The sequence below is a fragment of the Trematomus bernacchii genome, unplaced genomic scaffold, assembly GCF_902827165.1.
Source record: "Trematomus bernacchii unplaced genomic scaffold, fTreBer1.1, whole genome shotgun sequence".
Classification (NCBI taxonomy): Eukaryota; Metazoa; Chordata; class Actinopteri; order Perciformes; family Nototheniidae; genus Trematomus; species Trematomus bernacchii.
In genome coordinates this window covers 995684-1011720 of record NW_022987727.1, presented here as the reverse complement: position 1 = coordinate 1011720, position 16037 = coordinate 995684, and the positions used below count along the sequence as shown (strand labels likewise).

Here is a 16037-nt window from a genome sequence, read left to right as displayed (position 1 = left end):
AGAACATTGTACACACGCTCACCTCCAGTCAGCTCCACAGGTATACTGGATGCTATAAGGTGTGAGCAGTATACCCACACACTGTTTAAAAATAGAGGGCCCTGACATTCCTACACAAAGCTTCACAGCAGACACCTCTCTGTTGAAATGATCTCCATCCTTATGATTCTTATCCAAAACTTCAATCACCGCTCCTTTCTCCTCCTCTTCTCTGCTCCTCCTCCTCCTCCCTTCTCTTTCCTCCCTTTTCTCTCTCCAGGGAAAGGATTTATCTTCTATAATTCTTCCATCATACTGAATATTTCACAATAGCATTTTTCCCATGCACACATTCACATGCTGACTTTCTCATGGAAATGTTCTCACTTTCATTCCCTCACTGTCTTCACATCTGTCCTCTTCCTTGCTTGTCTCGGTATTTCATTCTTCCATCTTTTTGTCAATGTTATTCTTCTGAATAATCCTCTTTGTCTGTCATTAATGCTCACTATCCATTTGTACTTGCTATGCTCACTTGCTCTCACATTCAAACACACCTACTGCTTCCTCTTTATTTGTAAACACAGGTTACTTATGGCGGCAAAGTTCACCACTATATAAACTGCAGCGTATTTATCACCAGACAGGTTCTCCTTAGCAATTTTTACATTTAACTTTTCAGATAGGTACAGTCCTAATGTTAAGAGTCAGCACATCAATGGAAATTGCGTGGGAATTGTACTCATCTATGAATCATTTATGTGGTATGCAGTAGTCTATTTCCTAGCCTTTGTGTTTGTCTGTTCATGTGTGTGTGTGTGTGTGTGTGTGTGTGTGTGTGTGTGTGTGTGTCCCGTTCATTCAGCCCCCACAGTTTGGATAATATGCTTTTGGTCTCGAAAATAAGATTCTTCTTTTAATCATCATTGTTAGTCAAAGCTTTCTCTCTGTGTGTTTTTTCCAATGCCTCTGAGGCTCTAATCCAGCCACAGAACAACAATGACTGGGCGAACATTTCCCTTCTTCTCCTTCCCATTCATTGTCTTTCTGTGATTGCAATGACATTCACACAAGTCAGACGTTTAATATTTGGAATACAATTTAATTGGAGACGTGTGATGTCTCATTAGAGTACCTGGTTGGCATTTCAAAGTTTGAAGCAACTACACAACAGCTCGGAGTGGGCCTCGGGCTACTAGAGTTTACAATTACTGCTCCTGAACATTTGAGAGTAATCAGAGATGCAGACTATATCTGGAGGTTATCCACCAGGCAGCACTGATACCTTAGTTATTATTCTGATGTGAAATCAGAATGTAACACCTCCACATCTTGACAGGATGATCTGCATTCATATTTAATACTTATGCTTGGAGGATGTTTTGTTACTGTGATGTAACACATGCACAGATACAAATCCTACAAAATTATTTATTATGGTATGTGGAACTTAACTCACAAAACAGACAAATTGAATAAATAACCACATCAATGGCCCCGAGTTTAAACAAACCATCAGTATGTAAAGACAAATACAGCTAAATTACATACAGTCTATAATGACGGCATTGCATTTAAAGTGTTTATAATATTGGCTTACATGCTTTTGTCTGCCCTTATGAATGCCAAAAGAAAGACAAAAAGGTGAAGACAATGACAAAAGTGTTCGGTATTGTTACGTATTCATTTTGTGAAATCAGGACCCAGCTATTTCCTCAACACAGATTTCAAAGCTGTTTCCATGCAATCCTTTCCCCCTGAGTTGTAATATCATCCTGTAGGGTCTTCTCACCTCAGATTGAAGTTAAACCTCCACTCCTCACTCGTCATGCATTTCTTTCTGCGACAGATGGAATTTAGCCATTGCTTTCTGGGTGAAGGGTTTTGAAATTGGAAATCCTTGATTGGGCGCAGATATGAGTGGACCGCTAGTGCAAAACGATGTTTAGAAAGTAATTCTCTGACCTGTGTGTGTTTGTGCATGTGTGTGGGGAGGCTCCATCTGTGTGTGATTACGTGCTGCTCACATGCTCAAGCCGAATCATGCCCGACAGCCATTCTTTCATCATCATCCTCTTCCTCACTGATACTTCGTTCTTTTTCATGTTCATCTTTCTTCTTTTGTCTTTTTTCTTAACCTTCTCTCTCTCTGTCTCTACCCCTCTAACTTTCCCACGAGACCAACTGACCTCATTTTCATCTCCAGACTCGTGCTTGAGCAGGCTTGTTCTCATCTCACATCACATATGCACACGTGCAGTGGCGCAAGTGCAGATTTGTAGTTCGATTTGACAGTATGTGCATATTATGATTATCTTTCTAAAAGCATTTAGTAAAAATTAGGTTGGCTTTTGTTGCTTTACCCCCTGTGCGGACCAGCATCTAAAGTCATCTGATATGACTTTTATTGCCAGCTTTTCTATATGTAGCATCTACGTGTGTAATGGAAACAGCTGTGTACTTAGTCCCTGTTATGCTTATGCTTCCCTTTGTGTGTGCGTGTGTGTGTGTGCGTGTGTGCGTTTGTGTGCCTTCAGGGTTCAGATCACTGCAGATGTGACATGGTGAAAAAAATGCACCTTCCACAAACTGACTAAAACCTCAAATGGCAGAGCTGCCACTTATTCCCCTGACACTGGAAGGCAACTCATGTAAAGGATAACATGAGCAGCCAAATTATACATATATAAAAAAAGAACAAAGCTTATGAACACTAAACTCAACTCAATCTGGAGAGAATACATTTCTGGAATAGGGCAGAGTTGAATTAGTGATTGTTCTTAACATTTAATGATAATGTATTATGCAAAGCACTGTCGGCCATTCTATTTGACCAGTTATTCAGTCAGGTCAACTGAGAAAGGTTTGAGTTCACGTGCACATTTACAGGCTTATGCTGTGCAACAGGTAGTAGTAGGGGAAAACGCATGTCACCGAAACACCTGACCATCTGTGCTAAATGTTTTATAAAACACAAAAAAGAGAGTCACTAGGATGCAGCTCAAATCGTGTTTTTTTAAAGTTGCGGTCAATGGTGCAATTCTGTTCTGTAGAAGTTTTTAATTGACTGAAGTTCGCCTTATTGCAGTCAATAAGCATCTGTTCACAACTGTATAATCAGACAGGTGTGTTGAAGGACAAGCTAACGTTGGGACATTTTACTTTGGAGCTTTAAAATGAGCTAGAGAGAGGGAGGTTTATTGTGAGGTGAAAGTGGAGGAATGGAGTCAAAGTGAAGATGGTTGAGTTTTCTTTGTTGATGATGAAAACTCAACCATAACTGTAGTCACTGCTACAGGGTTATATGACAGATGAGACTGTGAGAACGTGTGTCTGTTTGTTAGATTGTGTATACATTTGCGCATCCCTCCCTTGTTTCACTCCTTTTTCTGTTGATGTGTGTGTGTGTGTGTGTGTGTGTGTGCGTGTGTGCGTGTGTGTGTGTATTTGTTTGTGCAAACTGAGGTGTGAATTAAGCCTCTCAATTGAAGTCTGTTTTTTTTTGTTTTTAAGAGGCACTCTATGCGGTGTGTCTAAAGGCCATGTTTGGCCACAAAAGGATTGAATTAATGCAGTCGTGATCAATGAGAAGACACACACACACACACACACACACACACACACACACACACACACACACACAAATAGATACTGGGAAAGAAGATGGATGCAGTATATTTGATTCCCCAGAAACAAACGAGGAAGTCCAGCAAGCAAATCAGTGGCTAGACACATGAACATGTAAATGTGTGTTTGTGTGCATTAATGTCTGGTTGTGTTGACAAAAAGAATGAACAGTGTCGCTGTGTGTGTGTATTTGATATACACAAGTGTATCTCCAGCATCCAAAAGTGGATAGAGTGTCACGCACATTAGCGACGCTCCCTTCTTCACACTGTCCTTCTGTCTGTTCAGGGCGTTTACGTTGCACTCTGCGAGGTGCTCGTGTGTCGGCGCTGACAGGAGTCTTGTTATTCACTATTTTTATGTTTGACACGTGAGCCATGTGCGACATGGTCGTCTCTGCCTGGCAAGGCAATTTATTCTGCACCACAAACTTTTCGCATTAAGTCTATTTTTCACAACCTGCAAGCATGGGTGAAGCACGAAATATACATTTTTTTTTTTTTATCTCTTACTCGTAAATGTTGTTTGTACAACAATTAATTTTTACCATTCAGAGATATGGCATAGTTTTCCTCAAACTTAAATGTGCAATTTAGGTTCATAAGGATTAAGGGTAAGCATTGTCTTTATTGTATTCCAACACTCAGCTCAGTTGTAGCTGAGTAAAGTTCCTTTCTATTTCTCTCTATGTTCTCAATCTGATTTGGGATTGATAGACAAAAACACTACCTCTTGTGTAAATAGTAGGGATGAAAATAGTTCCTGGGTTGCGATCGTTCACAATGTTTTAATTATACATTTGTCTCACAACCGAAACAGAAACTGACATACTAACTGACTAAGTCACAGATCAGAGCAGGCAACAGTAAGGTTGCTCCTTAACAGCGTTTGTGAGCGAGCATGCTATGGCTCATGTAAGGATGACAAGCTGACAAGTACATATCAGCATTTTCAAAAACCTTTTTCCCCGTCCTCATTGTAGAGTCCAGCTATAGCAAATCAACAAAACTGAAATGGGAGAGTATTTTAAGAATTTGTATTTCCCGGGATAGAAAATGCCAGCTTGGTTTTTGATAGAAAGCTAAAATAAAGAGAACAATCTGTGTTTTTAATTAAAAAACAACATTATTGTCAACACGGATGAAAAGACAAGGCCAACACCTCAAACAGAAAACTGACTTCTTCAAGAGGCAGCACAGGCGCAACACTGCTTTACTTAACATAAGCAGTGAGAAGCATTCACCAAAACACAGAAATATGTGCTATGACACACTGGGCGTGACGCGAGCTTTCATAGAATGGGACGTATTGATTTTCATTTTCATTAAATGCACTGTTGTGCCCTGGCAGTATGTATGTCCTTGCTCCACGGAGAAGCACACAATTCTCTGAAGGCCCATGTGCTCACAGCTCAATAATGATTATTGTCGTTCCTATAAGGGATGTGGATGCAATGAATGTACAGCTTTACAATCTTGTACAATACAATAAGATAGCCCTACCGGTAGATTGTAAATCCGCTCTCTCTTAACTTTCAATTTGATATAGGTAAATGTACACCTTTTATAGCACATCTTAGCTATATACTTTAATGATGGACTCAAAACATCCAGTCTTTGACTCAGTATTTAAAAAAACTGAACATTAGAGGGGGGATATTTTGCAGATTGTTGTTGGATGGCATTACACTGCACAGGTGTTCATTTTGTTCCATTCACACCTCAGTGGTGAACACAAGTGTTTTTTATAGTTAAGTCAACCTGGAGCATTTTGGCCAGTGGTCAAAGCAAACAGCTGTTAAATAGATTGTGGCGCAAGTATGAATCCTAAACCCAGGGATTAGTTAGTTTACATTCCCTCATCTCAAAGTCAACAGTTTTTTTAACGTGTTTGTGGTTAAATGCTTTAAATAAGGTCAGTGGTTACCACAAGCTTAAGAGATTTTCAGGTTTTGTTACAATATAAAATACGTGTTAACGGTAGTATGTTGTGTCTGTGAACAAAGATTGTTTTTACTGCACAGGATAGAAAGTGTAAGACAGACCAGACAGTACAAGTGATTGTAAGGAGAGACAGAGAGCAGACTCATGCTTTTGTGCAGTCACATTTCTGTAAATTCTCTCAATGTGTAAATGTATCCCCGCTTATGATCCTGCACTCACCTCCCCATCACTCACTGTCTAGCTCGCTGTCATGAGGCTCTGATTTTTTTTTTTTTTTTGGATTTCACAAAACTCAGAGAGGCTTGTTCCTGCCTCTTTTTTATGAGACTCTATATGTATGAATGGTTTTTTAACTTATCTGCACATATAAGCACACACACACACACACGCACACACACACACATACACATACACACACACACACACACACTGTCCATCATTCAGTGTGTGTTATACATGCATTGTCTGTGCCTCCTGGTCTTGCCTCTGGCTATTCTGGTGTCAGAAAGCGCAAGACTGTCAGCCAGATATTCCATCATCATCGTAAGCAACACACACACACACACACACACACACACACACACACACACACACACACACACACACACACACACACACACACACACACACACACACACACACACACACACACATACGCAGACTTCTGTCAAAAACAACAAAAAAAGGCCCTATGTGGCCCTTCTCCCTGGGGACACACTTACTTTGCAAGACCTGCACAGATCCGCTCTCCTAATGAGGGGACAGGAAACAGAGGACACACAGGGGGAACAGCGAGGTGAGGAAGGAAGTATTTCTGACAGTTTAGAAACACATGAATTTTACTGTGTGTGTGTGTGTGTGTGTGTGTGTGTGTGTGTGTGTGTGTGTGTGTGTGTGTGTGTGTGTGTGTGTGTGTGTGTGTGTGTGTGTGTGTGTGTGTGTGTGTGTGTGTGTGTGTGTGTGTGTGTGTGTGTGTGTGTGTGTGTGTGTGTGTGTGTGTGTGTGTGTGGCAAGATCTTGGTATATTTCACATGTGTCTGCATTTGGAAATGGGTTTCTCTCACTTTCTTTTTCTGGGCAGATGTTATGAATTTTCCTTATTAAGCCTGTTTCACTCCTTGTGAATGCCTTCCAGTCACACACACATGCACACACACATGCACACACACACACACACACACACACACACACACACACACACACACACACACACACACACACACACACACACACACAAACCTTAAATGAGAGCCGTTCTGTGAGCAATAAAATAAGGGAATTAGTGTTTATAACAAGCTTGAAGAAGACCCCATGCTTGGAACTCAGTAGAATACGCAAAAGTTATGGGTCTCGAACACACACAAATACCAGCCATTATGTGTTATACACACACTTAAGTCTGTTGACTGTACATTTGTGTCAGTGTGTATTAAGAATAATGATCCATTCATCCTTCATTTCACTCGTGTCCTGTAGTACACTCGATTTTAACAAGCACAGTAATTCCAATAATAATTGGCCCTTCATATGCTTCTCCTTTGCCTCTGGCTCAGTTCTTCCCTCCTGTGTACTCTGTCGCGTCCTCCAAACCCTTTTATTTGTCCCACTTTCACTCCACAGCTTCCTGATCAGGCCTGGGACCAACCTCGGGCTGCTGCGTGCTCCACTCAATATCGAACACACTTGTGAACGCAGGCAATGAGCTTGGAAGGAATGATCAACAGTTTAATAACATTATATCTTAACGGAAATACGTTTTAAAGGCCAACATTAATGACAATATTTAGTGTTAGCTGCGTCTAGAATATTTATTGTGTAATTATCTCCTAATTACACCCAGTGCAATTCTTAAACAAGGTTGTGAATCTTATTAGAAATTCCTCTAGGGAATTTAAACCGTAAGCACTATACAGATGCTGGGTATAAAGTCAATTTTGGCCATGTTTTCTTTCTGGGTTAAGTCAAGTAAATCATGCATGGTATTGATTGATCAATACAGAACAGGCTGCAACTGTCATGTCTTGTTATGCACACATAAAGACACACACAAGAAACACATCAATGTTTTTCAAACAGAGACCAAATATGTGGTAATCATCATTGCAAATCTTATTAAAACCTGATTGTAATGTTGGGCTTAATTACCCCTATGAGGGCTTTTTGGAGACAGAAAATACCGTTCATTAAACTGCAAGTGTTGTACATGTGTGAGTGCCTCTTAAATGTATTTATTTCATTTTCTTGCTCACACGAAACATACACCAAGGGGCTAGTGGAGTAGGATTAGTGCTTGTAAGGTGCGGTAAAGGCAGACAAGTCCACAATCTTCCTCTCTGTTTTTCCCATTAGTGTAACAGTTAGAACATCAGGGGTTGCCACATCAGTCATAACCCTTGATGTTCGTATCCGCCACCTCGGTGAGGAATTGCCATGATTAAACCTTTCTCATCTGAGCTCTACTAAAACAGGAATGGGTGAAAGCAAACAATGAGATAAAAAAACCACGTAAAGGCAGTGAAAAGAAGAAAAAGGAAAAGCAGGAAGAGAGAAAGCAGGCAAAAACAAAGAGGAAGTGAAATTACCCCGCTGTCTCCTTGAAAGGATGAACACGTTATTTTTGTGGTATACACACCTGTGTCCATGCTCTTGCTGTTAAGATGGGGTGACATGTCAAACACTAATGAGACACGTATATATACAGTATGCTTCTCAGTCACATAAGGACTGACATATAGTGACATGCACTGATCATGTATGTGCCTAACATACACGTTAAGATGTACACGTGTGGTGTACATCGCTAGTATTTGTGTGTGTGTGTGTGTGTGTGTGTGTGTGTGTGCTTGTGGTGAAACTTGTGTGCCTGTCATCTCTTGTTTACACAGGCGTAAGTAACATGAGGTCAGCAACAGACCCTCTGCTACTCCAACTATTCTCCTGAGGCGAACATTGACATGCTTGTTAAATATATTTTATGAACACACACTCACACACAGCCTGTTTTTTCATCTTATCAGACCGTAGATCTGTGTCACCTCTCAAAACTGTTGCGGCAGCACTTAATCGCGTTGTGCAGATATCAGGATTTGTATGGTGGTGATGATGCTGATAATGTTTGTGATGTTGATTTAGTATTGCTGGGCATCTGCATGACACTGAGTGATGAGGACACACCCGAGCACTTGAATGATAAAATATAAAGACTGTGGGCAGCAGTTGCTGAAATATTTACTTAACATACATTTTCAATTATTCTCAGTTTACTGTAATAGAGGTGCTTTACAAGCCAAACTACAAACGGCAGCTTGTCGCACAGAACATAGCACCTCTGTAATAGACTGCTACTTTTCTCATTCCTTTTTCCCCCAGTTGGACTGAGCACACGCTTAATAGGAAAGAGAAGAGTGCCAGTAAATAGCAAATTTTCTTAGAATAACCTTGACACTGAGAACCTCTGAAACACTTCCCCTCTAAGCTGATATAAAGAGATTCTATTCCTTTTGATTCATTTTTTTTGCCTTGCTGGAGCCTAAACACAACACTTGTGAAAAAGCACGAAGACACACTTATGCACAGAGACTTGCACAAGCAATTTGAGGCTGAAGATAACGTGTGATGCCTTGGTGTGCCTTCACACCTAAGCCTGTGTGTGCCTGTGTGTTAATGTGTGAGCAGTTCAAAGGTATATGCAAATTGTAAAACGAGTGAACTGTCAACAATTGCATGGTTTGATTAAGAACATGTATACGTTCTTGGATGATCAAGTTCACTATTTTGACAAATCTGTAAAAATGGCACATTTACTATTTGGAGATAATTCATAATTTCAGAAAAATAATAAAACTACAGTTAAATTACCTGATCAGTTAGTTACAAGTATGAACGAAACAACATAACAAACATGACACTGGATGTTCCCTCAATTTCGCAAGCCATGTACAGTATGTGCGGATAATTTTGTATGTATAGCTACAGAAATTATTTAATAGTATTTGAACACTTTAATAATTACTGCAGTGAAATGTCACAGCTCAGTTTTAGTCATTCAAATCAGCCCCTGCTGCTGAGAGATCAGTGGTCTCTGAATGTTGCATTGCATTCCAATGCTTTCATTTTATCTCTGATATTGTGCTACCTCCACCTAGCAGATATTTAGAAAGTGTGCATATTTGTTTTGTGGAGAGGTTTCCCATTCAGCGTACTTTGAAATGCTTTCTGACTTTGGGGACAGCCCTCATACCCTGATAAAAATGGGTCACACTCCACATGATCAAACATAGCCTGTTGGCACATACCTACACATTCACCCACCTGCGCATACAGACAGATTCACCTGTGCAAACATTCACACTCACATAGTTGTGAAGCTGTGAGGTGGAGAGGTACTCTCTATCTGCCTCTGCACTTTTACACTTTGTTCTCATGTACAGTCTTTTCTCTATCCTTTTCACTTAGTCACAGTATTTTCTTGCCTTTCTGTTCCTATTGTTTCTCATTTCTTTCTTCATCTCTTGTCTTTTTCTCTCTTACCTTCTCAACTCCTTTCTTCTCATATGTTCCCATATTCCCTCCTACTCTGTGTTAACTTCAAGGTTCGTACTGACTGAGTATTCTGCAGGAATGGTGTTTTTAAGGCACTTCAGTTTTTAGGGCAAGAAACAATCACCATGCAGTGGCACAACAGAAGAAAAAACATATCAAAAGAAAAGGCTAGATCATAAATTGACTAGCTCCACATCAAACCACAAACAGGTAGCCAATATTCTGAGAACAGCTACCCTTCAAGCCTTCAGGGAATACATATTGAAAAGGTACAATCATCCTTTTAAGTTTCTCCTAAAGTTGGACCCATTCTGACACCAGAGGACATTTTTTCAAGAACATTGATTCCTGGGTACAGATTTAAAATATGCACTCAAATATTTTTGCAGTATTTCCTAATAATAATAATTGGGAATGTGATGATGCTCTAACAAAATCAGAGAGAATTTCTATAAAGTAAGAGAGAATATGGTGGCCAATAGGGAGATTTTCTTTTTTAGAGCAAGCAAAAAACTGTGTAAACCAACAGTACTCCAAAGTTAGCATCTCAGAAAGTGATTGGCAAGCTCCTTTGCTGACATTTGTTGCTTGGCGGTTCTTACTATATTTCAATGGGGACATGTTGTTCCTACAGAGATGGACACGCTCCATTCACATCACGCCAGCATCACCTTCATCGCCCTGGCCCTAACCATGGGAATGTTGTTGTGCTTACATAATCTTCTGGCGCAACTAGGCTTTTTCAATCCATCGCTAAATTCCTCCTCAGTTTCACTGGAGCATTACGCTCACACAAGGATGCACATATGGACACACATGAACACACACACAAAGACACACACACCCTTCTGCTCAAACTCATATCTGCACATGTGACATATCCACATCAACCTTTGCTCTTTGCTCAGACACACACACACTCATGCATCCACACACATACACAAACAGAGTATACCAACGCTCTGGATTAGGGGTACAGATTAGAGATTAGGGCCAGCAGTAGGATTACACAGTACTCTCCAGCCCCGCCTCCACCATAGATCGCAGGCACCTCTGGCCCTATCATCTACTATGGCGATGCTTTACGCACACAAAGATGAAAGAGAAAGGGAGGATTTCTACATCAATGATATTCGTTCCTTAATCCTAAATTAGCACCCGCGAAAAAGTCATTACCTTTGAGAATTTCTATTGTCTCCTGCTACTTAATACTCGGATCACAATCCCAATTTTTCCATTGCCTTTCTTTCTCCATTTCTTTCCCTCACATACACACACACCACAATCCTGAAGTCTCTACCATCACTAACCCTACCACAGCTCCCCCTCCTATCCTATCACATATTTCCTGAATAACTCAATTCCATAAATGTGTCTTGACATTGTCCGAAGCCCCTAAGAGACATGAGAAAACAATCTCCATTAAGGGAAAGTCAGGAGAAACATTAGAACATAATGATGGGAATTGGTTTTGTCAGGTATCTAGGGGAGGAGGAGGACCCTGAATATAGATGGCTGAAGCTTCCAGGGAATCTGTCTCTTAGCAGATGGAGTGTTAAAGGATGTGGGTGAGGATTGCCTGAGGACTGTGGTGAGATGGTATATCGATTGCTGATTCACTATCTAGATCCTTGATTTGCTACCTGGGCGTTTGGGACCTCCTGTGGGGTCACAAGCTATTTTAGGGCGGACATGATAAGAGAGATGCGTTGGAAAAGTACATACTGTATGTACAGGTTATATATACTCTACGTGGTCATTGGAATGTATGCTGTTCAGTAGTGCAATCTTTCCGGCTCACAGCGAGAGTTACAGTAAGGTTAAAAGAGGAACTCAAAGTAATTCACAGCCAGTTTAAAAGGTCATGAACTACTGATCTAGATCAAAAGAGAAATCCAAACACACACCCACCCACACACAGACGACAAACAAAAATCAAATTTTTCTGTCAAAGCCAGCGCTCTCAATGTTACTCAGGGCACCAATGATTGCAAAGGAAGCCAGCTGCTGTAGGGACACAGGGACACTGCCCTTTTATAAATAAAGTTTAACTTGAACTTGACAGACGTTGCATAGAATCTGCAGACTTTAGCAGAGTAGAGAGAAGCTTAGTGGGTAGCTTAGTATCTGTTGACAAGGCTGGCACGCAACCAGGCTGCCAGAAGCGTTAGTATCCAGATTCGTTGAGAAATGGACTTGGCTGTATCTGTGCTTTTCCAATATACTGCATATTCTCAAGGCTAATAGTAAGGACACTCCCTTGGTGCCTCTGACTTCAACCACTGGAGGCTTTCATAATGTTTCATCAGTACCTCTTTTCCCCTTTAACATCCTTGTCTATGCTGCTTTCTGCATTCCCTTTATCTGTCTGTTACCTAAAGGTGTAACCAAATAATTCATGCTTAACTTACCCCTTTATAGTGCAATGATTGAAATGTCTTTTATTTTTTAGGTGAATGCCGTCATGCCATTTGGGTGCCTTGCCCTGCGAGATGGGCGGAATTACAATAGCCTGTCTGATGTCACGGACAAATATGAGATTGGACAGGTCCTTCGAGCGTGAGTACCTAACACTCTATGCATGCTCCTATGTTACCTTTCCCCCCATCTCTCCCATGTAGAATTCATGGACACATTCCAGTATTCCCTAATGGTCTTTATTCCCTTCATGAATTATTTCAAATTGGATCATTTTCCCTCCAGATTTGGTTTGGCATATCAAACGTTTTCACTGAAGGAATGACAGAAGGTAAAGCATGAGGCTAGTGTGTAACAGTCACATTTATTCAAATTTTAGCCAGTCAATTGTCCATATATTTTTTGATCATGACAGATCGTGAAACACTGTAATTTATTCTGTTTAAATATTCTGTGTCATGCCTAAAAAAATATATTTTTGGACATATTTTCAAAGCGCTGTGAAAATCATTGCCGCTTGACTGACCGAATACTGAAAGTTTACTTCTCATGAACACCTATCCTTGACACATTAAAGACACACACACACACACACACACACACACACACACACACACACACACACACACACACACACACACACACACACACACACACACACACACACACACACACACACACACACACACACACACACACACACACACACCAATCAGTGTAAGAGGCCATATGGCAACATCAGCATCTGGCCTCGGAGATTTCTGCTCATCTTTTATATAACACACACAGACAGACACAAACATACACACATTAACTTCAATTAAGTTCACACATTTGCTGTAAAAATAATGTTTACATTTTGAAATACTTGAATGTATAGGAATTTTCATAAATAATCTACATTAAATAAAAAAGAGAGGGAAGAAAGCGCCCCATTCGAATCTTCTCTGTATGTATTGAGCATAACACATTAAATGGGTAATGTTGCAGTTTATTTTTGCATCGCACAGCTTCACAAAATCCATTTAGCTGAAGCACTGCATGCCCCAAGGCTAAAAAACAGACGATGCCCAGCACATAACAGCGAAAGACCCATTTAAGATATGTTATTCATGACCCTTTTATTCTAGTCAATGACTCTCTCCACCCAATTAAATTCTTTCCCTGTATTTCACAAAAACATTCTGTGTACTTTGTCTCCCTATTATGCTGTGCCTCTCTTTGGCAATATTCTAAGATGTGATAAATTCTACCTTTCTCTGACTATCTGTCTTTCTATTTGTTTCTTCTTGTGTAGGAAGGAGTTCTGCGAGCTGTGCCTGGCTAAAGACAGACAGACAGACAAGGTGTTTGTCTGCAAGAAATTCCTCAAGAAAGACGGAAGGAAAGTCCGCAAAGCTGCCAAGAACGAAATCATGATCCTGAAATTGTAAGCAGTTGGTCTGTGGACAGATGGATGTATGATGCAGAGAGGCAGAGAGAGAGAGAGAGGGAGATTGAAAGACTGATTTGTTATTTTAAATTTCTGTTCATAATTCCAGTCACACAATCCATGCAATTACCATTGTTAATAATGTAAGCCCAGGTGTTTGTAACTTCTTCAGGACTGTTTTTGAAGTATCTATCCAGCTAAAAAAGATATTCCCTTTATGTTGTTTGTATATAGCTATTTAAAAGCAAGATAATGTTTAGCATCTTACAAATGCATGTGTGAAGCTTCATTCTTGTATGTTCTCTTACTCCTTCCTGCTTTTCCAGGGTCAACCATCCAAACATCCTTCAGCTGATAGACACATTCGAGACCCGCAAAGAATACTTCATCATCCAGGAACTGTGAGTGTTTCGTTTACTGTTTCACTTAATATGTTTTCGTGTAACCATTTCCCGACATAGTGTACTTAAGTGTGCATTTCTTAATTGTGTATTAACACACACAAATCCATCAGCTAGAGGGTAGGGGTCGAGTCTTTCCTTTTATTACTGTGTGCTCTGTTGCTCCCCTCAGCAACAGAGGATGGTGTTAGTTTTATGAAGTATTTGCTCTTAGTAACACTCAACATTATTCATTACTGCTGAAGCCCTGCTTGGCAATAACAGGGTCTCTTCAGAGAGCTTCGGATCGATCTGCGTCACTTGTGACTAGTGCATTTTTTAACATTCGCAACTTTATTTGAAAGCAATAACATTAAATGGCGCTGAGTGGACAATTATTTCCCTTCTGTTGTTGTTATAAAGCAAAACAGACTCTCGAAGTGATAGCCGTCATCTCTGTGTTCAGCAGTCTGTTTATGAGTCGGTGACTGTTCACATCTTACAAGCCAACAGCCCTCCTGCTGGGGGCGATACGTGATGATCACACCCGTCATGTATACACACTCTGAAGTTAACCAAGTCTTTTAGAGAAATGACCAAGGCTCTAATTTTTAATTGCTCAGCAGCGCTTGCTTTTGGCCAATAGAAACAGATTGCCTTACTAATGAACAAAAAAACAAGAGCACAGGGCTTTTGGTAACTGTGTTACTGAACGCTTAAAGTGAATTGTTTTGTTGCAACATGTGGTAAACAGTCACACTAACTTGCATTCATTTTTATTTGTTTTTTTGTCGATATGTGTTCTGATGTGTTCATGTGGGTATGTGTTTTTGACTCCACACAGTGCCACAGGGGGAGATGTATTTGACTGGATTCTGGATCAAGGGAATTACACAGAGAGAGACGCATCCAATGTCATCAGACAGGTCCTTGAGGCTGTGGCGTACTTACACTCTCTCAACATAGTGCACAGGAACCTGAAGGTACTTTCTTTAACAAAAGCCTTGTTTGAGTGCAAGGCACCTATTCGCCACTCAAGGCATTTTATAGTGTATCTCTTTGGAGACACATGAAAGCATTGCTATGCCATCTCAGTTAATGACTCAACATTTGATAACCTTTTAGCAAGGGAGTAAACACTATCTTTATGGCTTAATGCAATCTCTAGTGATACATACATCGAGACAGATTCATGTCTTTAGCCACCATTATCAACCCATTAGGATGGAATTACATCATGTCTCGTCCTTCAGACTCCCCCCACTGGCAGAAGCTGGAATTCTTTTCAGGTTTATATTGTATACATTACACAGTCTGCACTCATTTATCTTCAGAACCCATTACATTTTATAAAAATGACTTTTTCAGATTAGCGCAATAAATTACATATGGTTGTTCTTTAAGACACATTACAGGATCACCAACGATGATGATCCATTACTTCTCACTGGTACATAATATACTTTTGTCATTTTGATTTGAACATGCTAGGCATGTAAAACCAAGACTTCAACTTTAACATAATAAGTCCAATAGGAACATTTCTTTTTCAGCAACCTAAACACAGAACAAACATAGATTTGAACATAAAATATGATCAAATACATAAAACATACAGTTAAAAATATAAATCATATGCTAAAATATCCCACACAAGCTATTATAAAACAATATACTGTATATCAGTAATTGCACAATATAAAACCTGGTGCACAT

At 40.1% G+C, this 16037-nt stretch overlaps 1 protein-coding gene across 1 annotated transcript in view; it reads left to right on the top strand.

Annotated features, from left to right (window-relative positions):
• Positions 1–16037, top strand: part of camkvl (CaM kinase-like vesicle-associated, like) — a 39482-nt gene that overhangs the window by 17898 nt on the left and 5547 nt on the right. The window contains exons 2-5 of the mRNA XM_034144730.1: positions 12544–12650; positions 13807–13938; positions 14268–14342; positions 15166–15304. Coding sequence (XP_034000621.1) covers positions 12556–12650; positions 13807–13938; positions 14268–14342; positions 15166–15304 — 441 coding nt within the window. The 5' untranslated portion in view covers positions 12544–12555. The remainder of the gene's footprint in view (positions 1–12543; positions 12651–13806; positions 13939–14267; positions 14343–15165; positions 15305–16037) is intronic.